This window comes from Bemisia tabaci, chromosome 1 (genome assembly GCF_918797505.1).
Source record: "Bemisia tabaci chromosome 1, PGI_BMITA_v3".
NCBI classification, from domain to species: domain Eukaryota; kingdom Metazoa; phylum Arthropoda; class Insecta; order Hemiptera; family Aleyrodidae; genus Bemisia; species Bemisia tabaci.
The window spans coordinates 18,044,076-18,066,731 of record NC_092793.1 but is presented as its reverse complement, the minus strand read 5'-3'; the positions used below and the strand labels follow the sequence as shown (position 1 = coordinate 18,066,731).

At 35.2% G+C, this 22,656-nt stretch overlaps 1 protein-coding gene across 5 annotated transcripts in view; it reads left to right on the top strand.

The window, feature by feature from the left end:
- Positions 1-22,656, top strand: part of olf186-M (Ki-ras-induced actin-interacting protein-IP3R-interacting domain olf186-M) — a 36,990-nt gene that overhangs the window by 5,567 nt on the left and 8,767 nt on the right. For 4 of the 5 annotated variants that reach the window (XM_019046892.2, XM_019046893.2, XM_019046894.2 and 1 more), the window contains exons 3-10: positions 89-169; positions 3,294-4,374; positions 5,712-5,797; positions 11,530-11,572; positions 12,762-13,024; positions 18,008-18,215; positions 19,993-20,163; positions 21,558-22,539. In XM_019046892.2, coding sequence (XP_018902437.2) covers positions 160-169; positions 3,294-4,374; positions 5,712-5,797; positions 11,530-11,572; positions 12,762-13,024; positions 18,008-18,215; positions 19,993-20,163; positions 21,558-22,539 — 2,844 coding nt within the window. In that variant the 5' untranslated portion in view covers positions 89-159. The remainder of the gene's footprint in view (positions 1-88; positions 170-3,293; positions 4,375-5,711; positions 5,798-11,529; positions 11,573-12,761; positions 13,025-18,007; positions 18,216-19,992; positions 20,164-21,557; positions 22,540-22,656) is intronic. The other variant, XM_072297490.1, reaches the window with a different exon arrangement.

The following is a 22,656-nucleotide window of genomic DNA, read 5'->3' as shown; positions in this document are numbered from 1 at the left end:
TGCCCTCTCTTGTGTTTTTCTGTCATGTTTCTGAAATTATTGATCCCATTCTAAGTGCTATCATTTTTATCTATATGTTGTACGCAAGCTTCATTTAGTTAAAAATTGGAAGAGTTGTTCTTAGTCAGTTTTTTGAGATGGATTAAGACAACATTAAAAATGGAGACAGGTAACCGGACAAGTGAATTTTATTGTGCACTTCGAGCATGCCTCTTGTCTATCGTTTTTTCTTTCTCTCTCATTCACCTCTTTTGAAACTCCATTGTTCTGTAGTTGTCGTTTTCCTCACGGTGTTTTCTTTTCAGCCCAAAGTGGCCCCACAAAATTGCATGCTGCATTCCTTCATTTATTCTAAAGGGCTACGTTTTCCAAGCAGAAAAGTGATGGCAAAACCCCTCATAATTTTGAAAAAGCAATTGAGGGTGCAGAAACAAAAAAGCAAGTGAGGATGCAGCACCAAAAATTTGTAAGAGTAACCAGAAAAAATACTTACGTATTGCTTTTTCCAAAATCTCGGATATGGCTTTCCATAATCAATAAATTTTCCAGGAAATTCTCGAAGATGGAATACTGGTAAAAGTTGGCCAAAATCGACGATTAATTCAATGAGCTGCAGCATATTAGGTTTTTTTTAAAAGGAAATGTTAATCTCCTTTTGTACCCACTGGTTTTTCCTCTTTTTCTCCTCTTTCTGCTTCTCAGGGCTCCCACACACTGGTTGAGAGGGGCTCTTTTTAAGGCTAAGCCCTGCCTGACCATTTTAGGGGCCACTCAAACAAGAGAAAAATAACTAAACCTGTTAGTTATTATTTAAATTGTGCGCTTCCTAGAGGCAAAGCCCCCTTCCAGAGAAATGGTGTGGAGCGCCATTTTTTTGTCTTTATTTTATCCCTTGACATTGATTAGATTTTAAATTCTAATGACTTTCCCAAAGAAGCTAACTCTTATCTTTTTTTTATTTCCTGCAACTCATTAATTATCTTCATTGAGAATTCGTAGTCATGAATTCTGTGCAGCATGAATTATTTTTTTTATCTTGCTCGGGAGGTCTCTCACTTGTATATTTCTTTGGATATTGTGACTTTTTAGTGATGCTCTCTTCACTTTTGTACATATCGGTATATGTACAGTAGCTCCTTGTTAATGCGAAGTTCAAGGAACCAAGTGTTTTCTTCAAAGTAACCAGCTTCTCAAATCGGCGAAATTTAGAACTATAGAGAGTGATTTGGGAAAATTTTCAAACAAAGACTTTTTCAAATTAGTTTTAAAATGCGAAGTCGTGGAACGGAATACTTTATAATTCAAATTGAAAGGACGATTGGAAACCATTGCGAGATTTTAAATTACTGAGTGCCTTGTGACAAAATTTTGCATTACAGAGTGTCAGATCCAGACACTCTGAACTACAAAGCGTTTGCGCGCATAGGACAATAATGATATTTTCTACTTACTTGCCCCCTGCTGGAGTACGAAGTTGTAATAGGCAGTCTACATCAGTCTGCTAAGTAATAGTACATGAATGGAAGTAATTAAAGCTGATTGTGAAGAATTTATAACAAGTACTTACACTACAACAGACCACAACAGTATTGACAAATTTTTCAATGAAAGGGTCTGAAATTTCATTGCTTTTTAAGAGAACGGGATACTAGACTAGGTATTTTGACAGCCCTCTGATACCTGTTTCCAAAATCTTATGCTTGTTGATAGTCATGATGATGTCATTATGGCACATCAGAAAGTTCAGGAATTAACTCTTAAAGGCGGTAAAAATTTTATAATGGGCTTTTAGACTAGGTATGAATTAAAGCACAACGCTTCTTTTCTCTTCAAAATTTCCCGAGGAAAACAAATCACACAACGAGAAGTCTGAAAATCAACTCCTGAACAAGATATGAGCGTTTTCTTTCAAAATTGGTTAAATGGCAAAAATATAAATGACCGCATTTGTACAATCGAACTTCCATTTGATCTGTGTTTAAAAAATTTGTTATTTGTATCTCGTTCAGGAGTTAATTTCAAAACTTCCCGCTGTGTGAATCATTTTCTAAGTAAGATTTTGAAGAGAAAACATGTTATGTTTTTTTCTACTTCAGATCTTGTCTAGTGGGCCATTATCATTAGTTAAATTTAATAGACACATATCAGTGTTAAGTATAAATACTTGTTGATATCCCACCTTAGAGTTGATTCCCAGATTTCCTGTTCTGTGAATTGCATTTTACATCAGATTTTAAAGAGGAAATATTCTAATATTCCTCAAATTTCCAAGAAATTATAATCCATGTCGATATCGCTAGAGTTCTTATTGTCATTAACAAACGGCAGCAATGTAAAATTATCTCTTTTAAACACGAACAGATTGATGTTAATTCATAGTTACTTATTGTTTTAGATGTGTGTCACTTCTGTAGTATCCCAAGTGTATTTAGTTTTATATGAGGATTTAATGAATTTTGCTCTATTTTCTTCTTTCCTACAATTTGTTGTCTCGGTTTACGGATAGCAATCTTTTAATTTGATTTTGGGCAAGTTAAAGATAGAATATAGGCTACAGATATTTGAAGAATAGGTGTGCAGACAAATTGCATCAGTTACTGTTCAAATTCACATTTGATGATTTTTTTTTTTATTCATTTATTTTATACTTTTTAATCAAAGAACAACTTCCTAAAGTATTCTATTATTTTGAGTATTCTCAAGTCAAACATAAATTGAGCGGCATGGTGGACAAGGTGCATCAGTGTAGTTTTTGAAAAAATTGATCAGGTATCGTTATATTGTTGCGTTTGCTATGCTGTAAATAAATAAATAAATAAATATTGATATATTATATATCTGATGTATATCGTTATATTGATGAGATATCAATGATTTCAACTAAAAATTAGTCTGAAAATATATTCTATTAAAAGTTCATGACTAAAATCCAATTTTTAAGCATCAAAAAGTGAGTTTGAACGCATGTAATTTTTAGATTTCAAACATGTATCTCTTAACACAGTAAGAACTGCTTTTATGTGCCTTGTCACCAAACCTCTCCATTGATGGTGATAATGTAGATTGAATACCTTCGGAAAAGATTATGGTATGGTAAATATATTCCATGTAGAAAAAACAACATGAGAATAATTTTCTTATTGGTGCAATCAATTTTTTTCAAGCAATCTGAATCATGTGCTCAGTTTTCCTCCCGTTCGGGGGGGGGGGGGGACTTGTTGTAAATGTGGATGACATTTTTCTCAGTATATAATTTATCTCTTGATAACACATTTTTTTGGATTTTTTTTCAGGTAAAAACAATTTTGAAAATTTTGTGAAGAAAATAAATCCTGATCGCTTGAAAAACCAGTTGCGAAGTTTTCGGCAATATTTTTCGAGCCCATCCTCCAGTAGCAATGAATCATTCAAAGTAAAATTGAATAATTTAACAGAATCCTTAGTATCTCTCTCGCAACGCTCTCAATTTAATCTGAATATAGCAGGAAACAAGTCGAATATTTCCTCTGAAGAAAAGGATCCTATCACAGACAGGAATGCAGAACCATCTAATTTGGGAGGCTTCAGTGTAGAGAAGCCACAAGATTTCAGGAACTCAAGCACCACGGAGGGACGGGAGGATGGTTCACTCGGTTCACACTCTCAACCAGCACGATCATTTTCAACCAAGAAAACAACGTTAGATGAAATTGAGTGTGAGGAAATAGCGGAGTCTTTTGTAACGGGGATTATAAATGAGAGTCGTGAATCTGCACAGAGATTATTCTCTCAACGTGCCAATGATTGTGTCGAGGAAATTTTGGTCAAGAGCCTGCACAAGATCAACAGATTGGGCAAGCATGAGCGGGAAGACGCAGAGCTCAAACTTAAGTTTGAGATCTGTGCAGGTGACTCAGTTGAACTCGTTGCTCAGAAGCTGATCGAGGAGATCATATTCCGTAGTTGTAAATATGTGAATGAATGTATAGTACATGAGTGCGAGCGAGCAGCAAAGATTTTAGTTCAAGAAATTATCCACAAAAGTGAAGAGCATGTGAACCAGCGCCGTAAAAAGAAGCGCCTCGCGGAGATTAATGATGCTTGGAACAGCGAATGCTCAAACTATCCAAGTTCAAGAAGTGTAAAAGGCAATAATGTCCGCTCTGCTGTTAAGATGGAAGAAAGAACAAGTGCAACTTGCATCCCGAGTGTGTTCGTTGAGACCGACAGTGATTGTGCTCAGGAAAATACCGTCAAAAGCAAAGCTGGGACCAACTTAGAGCTGACACTGCCGCTGTGTTCGCTGACTCCGGACACTTCACCTCGCAATAAATCCCCTGTTACCGTCCAAGAATGGGTTGATGCTCTTCCTCTCCTACCAAGTGAAACTGCCCGGTAATTCTCATTGTATTATTTTTCACACAAGGTCATTCAAAAGTTCCGCACCAACAGCTACCTGTAACTTTTGAAAAAATTGAGACAGAGCTTTAAAATTTTATAGGAATCACCTTTAAAAGGATCAAGAATCCCTTGGGTTACAGGAATGGTGTAGAACTTTTGGATCACCCTGTACTTATATCTTTAAAACTGAATTATTAGCAACCGTTTAAAACTACGATTCCTTAGGAATCATGATAATAGAATCTTGAAGAACTGTAGGGACTCATTCCAGGTTTTGCTTTTGTACTAGTAACCGAATATTCAAAGTGAATCTAGAGTTGGTAGTTCTGCATATCACCACCATTTCATGACACAACCAATTAAAAAATTAGAGGCTTAGGAAGTAAATTCATGCTCAGGAGTATTTCATCTTTTGAAGTAAAGTATCCCCAAAAAAGATAAAAACACAGCAGAGAAAATTGAATGTATCAATTTATGCTATTGTTAAGTAAAGGAAATTTTTTCTACCATACATTTGCCTTTAGTGTTGAAGTATTATCAAATGCTCTCAAGATTTGTATTAACTCCTTTCGAATCGGTTTTTTTTTCTTTTTTTTTTTTCTTCTTTCTCTCCAAGACTTGACTGAAGTAAAATTCATATTTAGTTTAGTATTGAAATTGTAGCGATACTATGAGCTACGAACTTGGCATTCATTTAAATGTTGCTTAACATAGAGGCCAATAGAAGCTGCCACTTAATTCAATGCTGAAAATTCAATCATTGTAACACATGTGATGGATAACAAGAACCACACTAGTTTTGGAACTGAATATGTCAAAACATGAACGAATTAAAACTCAGTCGCACTGTCAAAATTTTAAAAGCCAATACCTCTGTAAAATCTATATCTATAGAGACCGAAAGAATTGGCTCAATATAGGGTTTCCACTGCCTAATACTCTGCAAAGATGCAAGATCTGACTACACAGTAATGGATAATGGGGGTCTTTAGTCACGAAAACAGTGCAAGTGCAATCAGTTGTACCGATGATAGGCCGGAATCATAAACTCATCTGACTTCTCAAATTCTGAGATAACAAGTGAGTTTTCTTTGGTATCTTTTTAACATAGTTGGCAAGTAGCACAATACTAATGGTGAAGAATGATGATTTTTGTTTCGTGCAATTCAAATTAAGCAGCCCTTTAGTGTCTTGCAGAAGTGCATCTACTTTTTCTCAAAAATTTTCGATATCAGGATTAATTTGATGAAATGCTTTAGATGTCACTTATTTTCCTAAAACTCCATGTTGAAGGTTTTTTTAACGTTTTTTCTTTTATCTCTGACTTCTAGAGTAGAGGATGAAGTCAATGAAGGACGACAAAGCAGCTCTCCAGAACTTCTCGTCAGTGCAGACAATTTGAACCTAGGAGCTGAAGGTATTATCCCCAATTTCTTTAAGCAATTGAAATATTTTAGTAAGAACTGAACTAATCTTCCTGTTTCCTTCATTTTAAGCTCTTCATATTTAAATCTATCATCGGTTATTTGCCCATGAACCAATTTTCAAGCATTATCATTGTACAATAAGGACAATCTTTTTACCTGAATTTTCAAGTCGTGTATCCTGCTGAAACAGGTAAGAGAAACATTCAATGTGTTTCTCCTCTCCAGTATAATAGCAATTATATCATTTTTCAAAAGATATGTGCCTCTGACAAATACAATTTTTATTTTCTCAACTTCAAAATATACATCAAGTGTAATCAATCAGACACTCCGTACTGATGAAGCTCGTGTGAGTCATGTGTGCTAATAGAAGATATATTTAGACGTTTCTTGATAAATTCTTCGGTTCGGCATTTACACTGAAGAACGTTATAATTGGAGTGAAATACTTTGGTAGATTCATATTGAAAGTTAATTTTCTTCAAGTTGCGACCAAAATTTTTTAATTTTCATTGTAGATTAAAATTGGTGTTTCATAAGTAAATCTAAGGAATATAATTGTTTTGTGACTAATACGCATACTCAATACCTACCTGAGCATAACTGTCCCCTCGCCTGAATGTTTACCTGAGAAAAAAACTCTTTTTAAAGTTTCATTGAACTAATATCAATCCATTAAAGAAGGAGGATGTATTATTTCTTTGTATTCAAATATTTTACCCTGAGTAGGTATCAGCCGCAGTCCAAGAGCAAGAGAGTGAAATTTGCGACAACGAACAAAAAGCAAAGAGGGCCTCTCTTATTGCCTCCTTTTCAAAGGTAGAATTCTGCCTCTCTCGTATGCGAAACTAGCAATTTTTTATAGGAGGAGGAGGGTACAAAGAGGTATTTCTCCAAAGAGGATCTGAAAGAGAATGGAATGAACGATCCGGCGGCAATCCCCTAGTTTTAAGGGTGGTCTGGAAAAATTTACCGGATTGAAATCTTATAGATGACAGAAATGTTTTTCAGGGACCTCTCCTCGGCCCACTGATTCTGCCTCTGACCACTCTTAATTTTTATTTTTACCAGTATTATCAAGAGTGAAACGTTTTTCTGCTAATCCTCTCTGTCAGAAGTATCTCCAGAATCCTATTTGATTATAGGCTCCCTTGTGAGGATATCTCCAGATGTTTGGAGATTATCCGTCTCTCATTCTACCGAGATAAAATCGAAAGAGCATCTCTGTCCAAATTTGTCAATTAATATAAGTAATGGTCTTTTAAGTAATTTGAAGCAGGCAGGTTCTGTAAGTCTTCTCTATGAACTCTGCTTACCTTTATCAGTAGGTTTCTGCATATTTTTTTTTCTACTTAAAAAGTGAAAGTTGTCAAAGTAACTTTGTTACTATTAAGGCAATACAAATCAAAATGTGATTTAAGCTAAATTTTTGTACACTATACTGTTGGTGATGTCTTTGCACCGATTTGAATAACTCATCTCTTGATATTCATTCGATCGTATTTTTGGTTGATGTTCCTAGGTGTCCTAATCCTAATATCTCTATTCTTGAACTTGTTTTTCAATCTTGTGACAAGCATCCTAGTCGTGTGTTTTTGTGTTTCATAAAATGGAAATAAAGAAATGAATAAATAAAAAATAAACGAATTAAAGTAAAAGTCAGTTTTGTTTGTCAGTTCATTCAATCATTCAAGAAAAAAATTCATCAGAAAATGTACTAAGTCATGGCTAAAACCAAGTGTGTAATAGACAAATGTTAATATCATCAGCTGATTGACATGCTAATTTCTCATTTCTATTATCGTGAGACTAATCATCAGTGAGTTCAGTGGCTGTCAACTTTCAAAACCTTTTGATTTTTACAGGGTTATTTGTAAGCAAAGTAAACTCAAAAGTCACCCTACTAAACTAAAGAAAAATTAAGAATTCACACATAGATATTCTTCATTTTTAATGTTCCTGAACAATGAGTAAGTCGTCGAATCTTAATTGTATTTCCTTTGTACTTTCTTTGTATATCCAGAAGCTTTTTGAAGTAAATATATCATAATATTTCTACAAAATTAAAATTTTATTTGTTTATGATGAGACATATTTTCTAGGAATTTTTAATAACCCTGTCTTTTAAGGTAAATAGTCTCAAAATTATTTTTGGCAGCACCAAGTGTCACTGTAAATGAAGTCCTTCAAGAAAATCAAATTTTTGCTTTCGCAATAGTTATGAAAACTATTCTTAATTCTTGTTGTTGTGAATTTATGCAATCGAAAGGACAGGAAAAAAGGATTAAAGTCATTACTGATTGATACTAAGAGTAGAATGTTTTCTCAGTCTTAGCCATTGCACTTAAACATTTTTCTGGTCAACAATCCTCATAGTCTCTTGGAAAAATAGAGACCATAATGCTCCTTACTTCTGTTTTCTCTCAGTTCTTTTGATCGGAGCCTCATTTGTTTCTTTTGCTCCCCATTTTGTTTTCCTTTTTATTTTTTCTGCTTTTATTCATCTCTTTATTTTCCATTAATTTTTACTAATTTATTTTATCTTTTATTTCTACCTCATTATCAGAGTTTTTCTCTCTCAATCTTTTTTTTCTTTTTTTGTTTGTTTTATCCATTACTCGCAGTTCAGTGTTTCAAAATCCTTCAACCAGAAACTCTGTTGAAATAGAATATTTTTAACACCTGCAAATGATGAAGTTTAGCAATCCGAGAGTGGGAATTTTTTTAAGTAACCAGGGGCTCAGAAAGTGCTAGAATGCTGGTGCCAAGGCTTGCGCGTGACTTAAAGTCAGTGAGTGTATAAGGAAACTTGGCTCAAAAATTTTTTTTTCTTATTTTGTCGTTTTTTAATTTTAATTTTTTATTTTTATTTTATTTTATTTTTATTTCCAATTTCTTTTTTGCGAAAAAAAAGAAAAAGAATCAGAGGAGTCAGCTTATTTTTAAACTGTTATGGCTTAACTTGCACTTCAAATATTTTTGTGAAGTGAGAAAATTTTAAAACTGCGATTGCAACTAGTTTTCGCCCTGGAGGAGTATATCAACAGTGTAAGTCGGCAATCCTATAACTCGATTTTTGGCGGTTTTGAGTTAGCTGCAGAAATGAAGTGTAGTAGATGTTCTTTACCTGCTATCAAAATATTTCAGTCGAAAAAAATCTGGAAGTAACCTAAAATCGTAGAACTCAAAACACATATCTCAGCGTTAATTCCAATAACACATAACTCATGCCGTCGCGCTGCATTTTTACACAACGTGCGCTCTCCCAGGATGAATCGTGAACAGTTTTGGAGGGAAAATTAAAAGTTAGTACATCACGGAATCTTCAAACCACATTGTTATTGCTGTAATATCTAACATCCAATACAGCAGATAACTGAGTACCTGAGTTCCACTAACACATAACTCGGTTTTTCAGCCATTTCTCCTGACAGACAAGAATATTATTCAAAATGATGATAGAGTCTTATAAAGCATCTTATCCTTGCTGTCTTCAAGAATTATTCCCCCTCTACCTTCAAAGATGAGAAATGTAGAGAGTTTTTTCCCTCTCCTGAAAAATCACGTTTTCCGAGTTATGTAATTGCCGACTTACACCTTCGATATACACCCCTTCAAGTGATTGAACAATCACAAAGGGAGTATAGTACCTAAATTTTCAGGAGAACGATTTTGGTCGAGTTAAATGAAATAATTGGAATCGGAGTTAATGGCAGAAAACACTAAATTATTTTGATAAGTGATTTACAAGTTCTGTTCATTTTTGTGCTAGAAAAGGATACAAAGTGATTTTTTTAATCTTGAAATTTTAAACTCAATGCATGACAGCTTTAAGTTTAAAGACAGTTTGTCTTGTATTTCCATGATTCTTAATCAGCAAACTTTAAACTGATCAATTTCCTTTTCATCTCTTCTCCATTTAATGAAATTGAGAGCAGTTCTTTTTGAACATTTCATAGTTGAAAAATGTATTATTCAAAAGCAAGGAGAGTTTGGTTAAGCTAGATAACAGATATTTATACGGTAATTGTTCAGAAGAACTGTGCTCAACTGTACTAATGCTCTGGCAGTCCGTTTAATGAAACAAAAAGGTGTCATATCTGCAAACATTTAAAAAAAGAGATGTTGTAGTTTTCCTTTGAAATTCAGTCCAGATAAAGTTTTAGAGTTCAACGCATGATGGTCTATGAAACTTTAGGCATAATAAGCTTGAAAATTAAGTGAGTGAGAGCATGCATTTAGGGGCGAATTGGCCTGGGGGCTAAGGGTCATCGCCTCCTGTACTTTAGCCAAGAAGGCTCCGTTGGGGCCCTTTGTTGCAAAATTTAGGGGCCCCTCTCAACACTTTTCACTAAATTTTGTATTGCCCCCATAGAACTTTTTAAAGAGGCCCAGGTACAGATTCTTATATTTGTACGGCTCATTTCTTTGAAAAGTGCTTGAATTTTTCTGTTTACTAATTGCTAACAATGTTGTTTGCTATTTTAAGAAACAAGAAAGCATTTGACTCGAGATGGATTGCTACAAGAGACATCCTATTAATGAGAGTAATTTCAGTCTACCCCCAAAATTAATCGAAATTCTCGACTTGAACTCAGAGAATAAAACTGTGTGTTTAGGAACAAATCACAATTGAAGTCATGTAAAGTGCTTGAAAATTCTTTGAAAAGTTCTTAAAAAGTGCTTAAAAAGTTCATGTTTTTTATTCATGAGGTTGCCTGAGTCATGCTTCAGGAGAGAGCATCAAAATCTCGTTTTAACAGGGCCTGCCCCATGGAAAATTTGGAGCCATTGCGCTCCTGTATGCACCAGTTATTGAACACTAAACTATTTTGCATAAGTCCCTTTTATTTTTTATATATCTTTACATTTTTTATGTATGAAAAGATGTAAGCATCACTACCCCTCCAACCCGCAGGGTTCAAACAATTTTAAGCAGTTAAGGTGGTTCCAAGTATAAATAAATAATAATAATAATGATGATAAAATAAAAAAAAATAGTGCCTAAAATCTAACTTGAATATCATGTACTGCTATCCAGCCAAAAATGATGATTTTTTATGTGGAACCTAGTATGCTCAGGCAAGGGTAAGTATTCATCCAGAGCTGCATTTGGTGAAGAGCCCAAACTCTCTACCGCACCTATCATCTTCTATATCATAAAATCATTAGAGTATCACATATTATCTGAGGCAAGAAGCGCCTAGTGAGTTGGAGCGCAAAGTGGTCAGGAGGCGTGTTGTTCTAAAAGGGGACAATATTTTGAGATCCTAAGTTAAAAAAGTTGCATAAAATCGTAGAGCGTGTAAGTAAGTTATTTTGATCAAAGTGCCAAAACTTGAATTTTTTATGAATAAGAACAAACTTTTTTTTATTTTTAAATTATGGTATACTACACAATGTACAGTGTGCAATTATATTCATAATGGCTTAGTTTCTGACAGTTAAAAAAATTCTTTTGATGATTAAACCCTAAGACGTATGTGTAAGAAAATCATGGAATAACAACTAATATTAAGAAGGGATGTCCCTCCAAGACAATTTAAAATGATGGATTTATGACAGAAACTTGTTATCTATGTTTGTAAACCATAGCTCAGGTTGGGCTGCGTTTTAGACTGTTTTCGAAATTAGGCAGCACGCTGGTTAAATGCTCTGAATATCATTGTCAAAATGTTTTGCTCATTGGCGGTAAATAAATCTTCTATCATTCTATTTTCAGCTCAGTCTCTTTGCGGCGTTTTCACCAACAGGATTGTAAATGAGTAAGTGTTTCCTTTAAATTTTAAAATAGAATTCCTCTCTGACAGCAAGTTATTTCAACTTTCTACAAGTCAGAATTTTCTATGATTACCCATTTTAAAGATGCATTTATTCCAGGAAATTCACCTTTTGCAAACTAGCTGAACCATACCTGCATGTTTGGCCAGTGTTAATTTTTTCATACTGAAATTAATTTGAAGTATTCTAGTTAATTGCCAGTTTATTTCAAGTAATTTAAATAGTCTTGATCAACTGTGAGCATGGTTACCTACCATGTCCTGAAGTTTTCAATGTATTCCAAGGACATAGGGTGTCCCAAAACTACTGTCAACTGGTCTGGTTTGAGAAAACTGCAAGTTGCTGAAAAGCGGTTCATGATAGAGTGTTGTCCATATCCTTAGTTTTGAAGTGTAATCTTGTTCAGCTAGTTTGGTCAAAAATTCACCGAGATAAAGGTATTTTACTGGAGCATGAGACAAAAACCCTCTAGGATTTCAGACTGATGGTATCCTGAGATTTTTACATGTTCAAATCAAGTTTTACAGAAGCTGTTAAAAGTATAAATACTCTGGTCAAATGTGTTACTGTATTTTCATTTAAAGATTCCTCCTCCCTTTTCTTTTCAAGTCATGGCTGTCATTTGCGATCCATCACCGAATCCTGTTTTTCCTGATTTTCCTTTTTTCTAAAAGTCTTGCCAAAATTCCTCTGGAGGGTTTTATGACAAAACTGTGCTTTGTGTTCCTATTTTCTACCTTTCAAAGCCTTTTTGATGTTGGAAATAACCAAAATTTGTCAGGAGCAAGAACAGGGCTGCAAAGAAGAGTGGGTGGGCGAGATGACAATATTTCAACCGTCAAAAAACTTTGTTGTAAATTCTCCAGGATGGGCGCATGCATCATACTATTCTGACGAAGCCTAAAATTCGTATGTTAGGTTGTTATTTTGTGATACTTTCACGCAGTTTTTGGATAATATCACAGTTACACTCTACTTGCATCAGTACACTTCTCCACCGCAAGCACACTTAGGTTAATTATTTTATGAAATTCCCATTAAAATCTGAATCCAGTGAATCTAAAGAATTAAGCTTCAAGTTCCAAGGTCATGATGACCCCTAAAATTGTGAAGAGGAAGTCAAAGAGTTTGTTTATCAGTGAAAATATGTTCAAACAATTGAAACTTTTTCAGGAGTGCTGATATTGATGATGCAGGAAGTCATTGTTCTAGTGGAGTAGACTCTTTGCTAGAAGCACGGAAAGTAGATCCAGAGGAGGTTCTGCTCAGCTTGGGATTTGGTCGAGCTCCGCAGTATGCGGACCCTGGGCGTATTCCCCAGCGATTCTTGCAGCCCTCCAAGTTGAAAGGCGTTGTCATCGACGATTTTCTCCGCCATCAGCAAGACCTTGTCCATACATTTGAATCAGGATTTTGTGGCTACCGAGGATTAACAGGTAAATAGCTGGCATTTTTCATCTGCAAAGTGGTTGCAAAGCTTTGGGATTCCTCCTCCTTGTGTTTCTATGCGATTCGGTCTCTTTGGAAGAAAGTTTATTTTTTAATGTTACCTAATATCACCAAGGCGGTCATAGACAGTTAACGTATTTTGTGCCTCTGCAAGCAAAACCAGTCAGTATGACCAATGCTATTCCGTAGTGTTAGATGATCATTTTGCCAGGCAATAGTGACAATACTTGTGAATTAATGAGTCTGTTGAAGGCAAGAGAAAGAGCGGTGTGATCAGAATTTATAGGGGTAAAATGTCACAAAAATCACAATGGTGACCTTAGAAAAGTCTGAAATCTACTCCACAGTATGCGATTAGTTTGGTTTAGAACATGCTTTTTCAATTGTCCTTGCCTGGGGGCAGTTTCCTTACCAGAAACAAGCAAACGGCATATTCAATTTTACCATCGTGAATTTTGAGACATTTTACCCTTTAAAAGTCTACTCACACAGCAGTATCTCTTGAGTGCAACAGACTCATCGAAGAACTAACTTGGAAGTATTTTTTTTTTTTTTTTTTTGTGATATCTGAGAGATTCCTTAAAGGACAGACTGTATTTGTTGATTTTATGGATAACTTCATTTATCTATTTATTTATTTATTGAGAAATATACTGATTTTATGAGTGTATGTCCAAATACAAAGATACACAACAATAAATATTATAACAATCAAAAAGTTCTAATCGCAACAGGCACTTAATAAAAGGAAGACAGAGAAATAAAATTTAAAATAAATTAATTCTGAACAAGTGAATCAAATAAAAGAAAATAACAAACAAGAGATGAGGGAAAACATTCCAAAAGGGAGTGCAGTGATAAAGAGACAGATCCCTTGCAGTCCCTCTTTCAGTGGGCTCAGTTCTACACCCTCAGAAATGTGATATGAATTAGATTTCTCGAAATTGCCCACCGGTGCGCAGTGAAAATCCAACATTGCAAATTTTCACTAAAATCTATGTAAATGAAAACCTTAAATTTGCAAAAGAAGGTTTGAAATCCGGTTAGAGCTCAAGATTTTTTTCCAACGTTTGGTTCAAGTAAAAAATTCAAGGTTTGCACAGTGTACTTTCCTTTAATTAGTCTTATTAATATTCCAGAGTAATTGGTTTACTTTAAATTGAGTGCGCTACATATCTGTAATTACACGATACTCTTTAGAAGGAAATCTAAAGAACACCTCCTCAGTTATCCCACTGTGAGGAGCAAATAATATTCAATTTGAAATTCCTTCTCGTTTTGCCTCTTTTCATTAATTGGATGATTTGCTTGATTAACCATACCGCTGTATTAACACAGGTTACCTTTGATAAGTTGTGGCTTTTGTTCTTCTATATTTAGTAAATAAGCAATTTTGGAGGGAAAGTGCTACTCTTTCCTAATTTCAGAATTTTAAGTATTTTTGATGATACCAACAACTTTGAAGAAGCTTCTTCGAGAATAGATAACTAACAAAATTTGAACGTAGGGGATACTAATTTTTTTACATCAAATTTGAATATATTTGTTAAGTTGAATTCATCCATGTGAAGTAATAAGCAGGGGGACTTTTTTCTCCAATAATGAGCTCATCTATTTTAACCAAATTTTATGTTTGTGTACTTTGTGTTCTCCTTTTCCTCATCGAATGCAAAACTCAGAAATGACCTATCCCTATTGCGGTTTTTTAAAAGTTGGAATTTTTTTGAAGGAAAAAATGTCAGATTAGCCTGAGAATTTAACTGAAATTCATCAAACAGAGAAGATGAATCACGGAAATGTTCAAGAAATTCGGCTCATTAGTAATCTATGTATGATGGGAAATCTGCATCTACTTTAAGTAAGGTACATGGTTTCTGAGTTTGGCCATCGGTGTGTTCAATCACTCGTATTATGTGGCTGCTTCAAGATTGGAAACTTATACACTTCTAAAGTAATTGTGATAAGTTATTCATATCGTGTCTGTATCTTTTACTTCTCTGCTGTGTGCAATTACTGCCAAAGTGGTCTTTAATATATGTTTCTAATATCATTCAATGTGGAGTTAAGCTATATCTATTGGGTTCTCAAAGAGAAGGATGAAGCGTTTAAATAGCCACAAGACAGTCCAAGCTGTGGAGTCAAGGAGGGCTTCAGTCTGAAATGTTCAAACGTCCCACTTTGCATGTCTCGATAGATCACCAATCCTGGGAAACTGAAGTTAAACACTTCATATCCCATTATGTATTATACTTCCTAGAAGGATATTGCAACATAGACAAGGGGCTGATCATTAAAAACGAAATGCTGAAAATCGATTTTTTCACACCCCCTTTTTTTTTCTTAAAACACCTGTAACACAGGTCTGCACCCCTTAAAAAATTACGCATTGCTCAGTTTTACCCTATCTCCTCAAATTAGCGTTTTGTGATGAATTTTGAATGAAAAATAGCCTCCTTCCGTTGATTTTTCATCCTCGATTTTGGAGTGATCAGCGCTTCGAGCCCATTTTATCGTCATGTAATGCAGGCCCGAATGTCCCCTTTCACCTATAGCACACTCATAAAATAGGCTCAGACCCCCCTCACCTCCTTGAACGTTAAATATTTTATGAATGTCCCCCAAACCCCCCATACTTATTGGCGCCGCAGAAGAAGTTGATGATTGCTTATTTGGATGCTTTTACACAAAAAAAGTGTCAATCTACATTAGAAGATTTAAAAAAGAACGTATCTGTTTAAGTGACAGATTTGGTTTTAGGATTGGAATTTTTGGGTTGGGTCAGTAAAAATTTGTTACTCAAGAGCTGCCATAAATGGAAGACAAAGTGGCAGAAAGACATGATCGGCATGGAGTAGATAGAGGGGTTTTCTTGAAGTTTCCATGGAGATAGACTAGTGACTGTTTCGTGAAATATGTTCTAAGTAAGAATTGCATCATGTGAAAGAGGTCAATCTCCAGGAGAGTGAAGAACCCTGAATTGCTTCTGCCCTTTAAAGGAGTCTCGAGTGGTTTGTGCATGCCCCTCATTTCAGTACCCTGCAACAAGCGTAATGTTACCTTTCTCTAACTGCGTTTGCATCCCTTTCTTTCATATCGATGGTTAAATTTTGAAAAAGCAAATCACAATTTCAATGTTCCAAAATCTCCAATTATGGTCTATCGTATTCAAGAATAACAAATCAAAATGTCTCCTTGAAATTTCGTGTGATTCTTGCACAATAAATCAAGGAAATTCACCGGAAATTTCAGTAGTATCTGTTGGTTGGTTTTCCTTTTAAAAAATAAAACTGGGGTGGAGACTTACCAAGTCGTGATCTGCATATGAAATACTCAATTTTAGCCATCGATATGTTACCAATCCTAAACTATTGCATTCATGTCCTTTTTCAAAACTTCTAATATAGATGTTGCAATTATATTCATGTAAATTGCGTGAGTTTTTAATTACACCCCACAAGTTTAGGAATATCTGTATCTTATGATAATGAAAAGTGAATCATCATGGCTATATTCATCTGATGGTGGTGGGAACAGCCTGAAGTTTTGCATGTCTGGTGATGGTTCGGTAATTTGATTGCAGGCTCGGCCACATCATTACTGCCCTCTCGACACTCTTCAAACGCTCGCTCCTTGTAAGTTCAATTCAGTCTTTCTCACAATTAGATTGCCCTTTTGACTTCTTTTTTTTTCAGAATTTTCACCAAGTACTTTTTACAGTTGGTGCATAAACTTGATATTTTTGTATTGAATCAAAATAACCTCCTCTTAAGAACTATAATTTTCTTACCTTTAACAATAAACTTTTTGCTCCATTTTACCCCTCCTTTTTGTTGCTTTTTCTCGTCAGTTGCTTGCCAATTACCACCCTTTTACAACATGATGCTTGGTTCGCTACTTTTTTTGTTCCTAGCTTTCTACTTACTTTATTTTATGATTTTTCTGGAAAAAAATCTACAATCTGAAGCCTGCTTAAACATATTTTGTTGTGGAACTTACCTTACTTATTTACGTGTTTTATATGTTTAAGGTCGATGATTATAATATCGTCTTAAAAATTTTAGGAATGAGTTGTTTTTGACCCTTTCGTCTAACTTTAAGCTGATTATTTGTTTTTCTCATTTTTTGCCATAAAACTGGTCAGTTTTGTTTTCCTTGTACCTGTATTATTTTTGTGAACATTTATATTTTCAAATGCGCTTTTACGTTACTTTGCGTATCAGTTTCCTTAGCTTATTGTATGTGGATGAATGTGTATGTCCATGTACGTACACTTATAACTTTAAAAAAGTACAAGGTTCATGCAGGTCTGTAAAATTTGAAAGTCAGGAAGACTTTCTGTAATTTGTCTTTCAGGTCTGGAAAATACTAAGGGAGCCAAGCAAAACATTGAAGAAGCCAGTAGGGGAAAAACATTTTCAAATCTTCTTTGTGAGTGGCTAAGTCAGGTGGACCTCTCCAAGAAGAACATAAAACAAGTTATTGTCAGCAGGCTTGAAAAAATCGTTTAAAAATGAAATTATTCTCCTCTCTCATGATGATATTTTAGAACTCAGTTGTTCATCTTCTCATCTGTCTTTTTTAAAGACAAGTAAGTCCGCAATAAGTCTTTGTGAGCTCATTGATTTTTCTCAACATTTGGCTGGTGGCAAACATGTTCATGGAATAGATCTGTTGTAAACAAGGAATACAACCACTAAGCACAACTTAACGGACACCAATCCGAATATAATAGGATAGGGGAACAGAGTAGCCTAAGTTTTACCATGACTCTTGGGGAAAAAATGGCAATTCCCAACTGTAATACCATTTAGACATGCCAATAAACTTTCAAAGGGTTTTGCCTGTGAGCAGATTGGACCGTACACAGATTGTCATTGGATTTAATTATTGCCTTTGCTGTGGAAAAAGTTTGGCAAACTTTGATATTGAATTTGTGACATCCAAGTTAATTCACTGTCTTTGTTTCTAAGGTCCTTCTCATGCAGCTCCTTCAGTAATAGTGGCCAAAATTATGGAGCGACTTCGAGAGAAGGAACGCGAACGGGAGGCCGACTTCTCCATTCGGCGAGCGAGCAGACACAGCCGACCCAGCTCAACGTCTTCTGACAAATCAGCCTCCATGGAAAAACACCAAGGCCGATTCAACAAAGCAGCGCGCAACATCTTGACCAAAGTCAAGTATGATTGTTGTTCACCTTTTTTTCCCTGCTTGGTCAGCTTTTTTTTTTTTTTTTTTTTTTTTTTTTTTTTAATGTATGGACAAATGCTGATCGACTTTGTTTTTAAAAAGAATACCATGCCATCAAAATTGAGTACACTAAACGTCGATTCATTGCTTACATTGATTGAACTTCAATTTATCAAAGACGTAAAAACCTTTAATCTTTTCACCAATATTTTTGACTCAGAATAATTGGCATGTTTTTGAAAATTAGCCTATCTAAACATCGATTATGTAGGTATATTGATTCATATAGGTACGCCTAGATTGATCTGTATTGATCTATATAGATCGACATATCTGGGCTGAGACACTTTTTGTCTCTTAGATTTATATTTCGCAATATGATCCTCACTGCCATGATATTTCCTAAAATAGCTCAAGTGACATGCTTTTTGTGAAACAATGTAAGTCATCTTTCCTTGTGTGCATCTCTTCTTAAAAAGCTGTAAAAGCGGGCAAGGAAGAAATACTCTTGGAGACGAGAATTCCCGTTCTCTTTTGCTACAGCTTCTCCTCTCCATGTCCTATTGGATAAAGCCCAACCTCGCTGTTAAAAAATTATTCTATCTCGCTCAATTTTGCAGCTAGGGTTATGAAACTGTGCGTGCATGTAACTGACTATCTCTTATTAGAATAGCCATTCTTTCAAGAAACGGTGTAGATGTTGTAGACAAATCCCGTAATTTGGACACATCGCGATCCGTCTAGTGCCGTTTAGACAAATCCAGAATTTGAAAAATAAATCGGGATTTGTCCGGACACATCCCGAAGTGGCCGGACACTTCACGATCTGTCTTCCAACTCTTTGGACAAATCGTTCAAAGTAATATCGAAAGAAATACGAAAATATAATGAAATAAAATATGATCAAAAGAAAAATGAAAGAAGGAGTTAAATACGGTGTCTGTTGTATGCCATGATGGTAAGCGTTGTTTTTCCTGTACTGAACGAACCGTAAGCCTTTACTCCAGTTTTTAGACTTATTGTCAGCCATCCACACATACAACATCTTCTCTACGTCTTGGTTTGCACGCTCGACGCTGCCTTGACTTTGGGAGTGTCGAAGCTTCCCATGCACTATGGACAGACCGTCCCACAGCTTTTTGAGGTTCTCTATCTTGTGGTTTGAAAATTCACGACCGTCATCGGCCTGCAAGGAAGATGGCGCTGAAAAAATAGCAAATATATCCTCCAGATGATCCACTACTTCATCTGCAATTTTATTTTTAAAGTGGCGCAGAATCAAAAATTTCGTTTTCTTTAATTTTTCTTTCAATCATATTTTATTTCATTATATTTTCGTATTTCTTTCGATATTACTTTTACCGATTTGTCCAAAGAGTCGGAAGACAGATCGCGAAGTGTCCGGCCACTTCGCGATGTGTCTGGACAAATCCCGATTTATTTTTCAAATTCTGGATTTGTCTAAACGGCGCTAGACACATCGCGATATGACTGGACAAATCGCGATTTGTCTAGACAGATCGCGATGTGTCCAAATTACGGGATTTGTCTACAACATATATACTCATGCATTTTTTCCACCTGCTCTTTCATATTACAGGTAGCATCTTAAAAGTCTAATGTATCGTAATTATTTTTATACTTTATACTCGGAATTAAAATCAGGCATTGCTGAAAATTGTCCATGAAAAAAAGCAGCTGTGGGCTGAAGTTTATTTTTGAGTAGTTATTATTATTTGGTAATCAAAACTAATAATTTATTTGTAGGTGTACTCCTGGGAGCGTTTTAACACCAGACAACCGGCGTTGGTTGGACAGTCAAGGGGACAAGTCACCAGATGTGCCAAGACGGATAATAATCGGTCAACGCTCTTTTACCTTTAGTAGAGACGGTGATCTCATTGAGTCACCCCCTTCTAGTCTTACAGATAGTGACAGGTATTATTCTTCTTTCAACTGGAGTATTTTTATGATTAAGTACTATCTTTTTTCCTTTTCAATGACAGGTTTGAAAGATGAACACAGTAGGGCAAAGTTTCCATCTTGGTAGTTTCATTGAAAAATCCTCTTTTGAAATTTTCTAGTGTGGGAACATCAAATCCCCTCTTACATTGGAACCCTATCAGCAGTGTTTCAATTGTACGAATAAAAAATTGTTAAATACTGTTGAAATGCTTAAATTAGGGCACTCTTTTTGAGATTTTTCAAAAAATTTGAGATTTTGTAAAATTTTCATTTAGGGAAAGTCATGGAAAAAGTTTACTTAAAAATGTTCAATAATGATCATTTGACAAGGTCGAAACTAGAAGAAAAGTTTCTTGTTATCCCTTTAAAATCTTAGAGAAGGCTTCACCTAACAGGAAGTTCGGAAATCAACTCCTAGATGAGATACCAAGTATTTTTAGCATAGATCAAATGGAAGTTAGATTCTACAAATCTTGTAATTTGTATGTTTGTCATTTTATTAATGCCAACTTTAAACATTCATATCTTATGTAGGAAATTGATTTCCACATTTCCCACTAAGGAATTTTGAAGCCAAAACCTGCGACTTAGTGCCTTAATTCATACCTTGTCTAGAGTCCCGTTCAAGATTAAGTACAGAAATTCTATCAATCCATTGTTTTGATCAATTTGATCCATTTTAAAAGTTGTTGATTTGAATTAGAATTAAATAATAGAATGTAATGTGCGTTTGAATTAAAAATGTACAAAAAATTCTAGTAAAAAGAGTCCTTCATGGAGAACTAAGGGATTCAATGCTGACTAAATTTCGTCATTATTTGATTAAATTTCCTTGACAACCTCTTGAGAAGGAGGAGCCTTCAAAATAATATTTTCTCCCAATGTTGAGAAAAGCAGGGCTGCAAAGTGAACTTTTCAGCATTTTTTAATGTGTTTTGCTGATGGAGACGTGGCACTGCCGTTGTGTCAGATAAGCTGAGTTTTTTGTTCTTAAGTAGTTGCCGTGAAGAACCCTATACGTCTCTCTAATCTTCCTGGCTAGCTCGCTGTAAGGAAAGAAGAGTTCTCCTGAACCTCCAACGTTTCCACTGGATAATGCAGGTGAAAAATACCGAAAAATTCACTTTTCTTTCGTGTCTTTGAAATGGTTACGGTGCATTTGTCACTGCAAATTGAAGTGAGGTAGAAACATTTAATGTAGCTCCTAAGAAAATAAGTTGCTAGGTAATTTTAGGTAAAATTATAGGCTTCTAAGGCTTCAACAATTTTAGATAATTCTTCAAATTTCTGTAAAATATGTTGGTCTTACTATTTTATGATCTTTACTTTTACGCTTTTAATGATAGATCCATTATTTCTTTTTACAGCCGTTGGACAAGTAGCACAGAAGCTCACAAGCCTACAATAGATGCAGATCATAGTAGATTTTTATTTCCATCAATAGCAGAAGATCAAAAATCACATGAAGGCACCACCCCAGAAGGGAATAGCCCTGGTAGCAAACAGTTTCTAAGTGAGGAACTGGATAGTGGTATAGTTGAAGGCCTCAACAGTCCGCTCAATAATATAACCGTACAAACAAGCCTGGATAGCTGTATGGATAACTGTAGTTGTGAAGAAAAAGACTCCTTAGCTGCAGATCAGAGCACTCTTAATGCAGTAGTCAATAATTTTAGTGATAGCAATGCAAATATTTTGGTAAGCTCCCCAAACTCTGAAATAATATCTGCATCATCACCAAGGAATATTAATCAGTTAGTTTTAAGTGGAGACGAACAGAATTTAACAAATTGTCTCCTCAATCCTCAAGCTGACGTGCTGAACAACAATCCACGTGTAATCATCTATGAACCAAATCCATTTGAAGAAGCATTTCAGTCTCAGAGCCCTGTTATTGACTTTTCATGTGATCAAAAGACTGATAAAGTTATAGATTTGAAGTCAAGAAGTATGTTAGATCCTCCCATATCATCTCCGAGTGGACCGAGGTCATTACAAGAAGAGCTTGAAAGCGAGGATCAAAGTTATTTTAGCCATACAAACCTGAGAAAAACTCCGCCTCAAACTCCAGGATCCATTTCTCCAAGTCCAGAACGAGAATTGGAAGAGCTATTATCTGTCGTCCAGCCTTATAATGATCGCAACCCATCGAAACATGACTCTTTCTCTGAGTCAAGTGTCCTTTATGATAATATAATAAATTTTCCACGAAGATTGAGTAGTTTCTGTGAATCACTGGATCATGTCATCGATTCCCTGGAAAAAATCATGCATCCTCTCGAACAAACCTGCGATTCAGCAACTGAGTCTGATGCTGCCTCAACATCTGGCAACTTTTGGAAGAACAAAGTAAGTGGAGTCTTCCTTTAATTTAAGAAGGAATTTAGGGGCAGAATTTTAAGTTGCCACTTAAAACGTACTTGACATGAAATCTTTATTAGTCTTCCATGGAGATGAAAGTAGTCA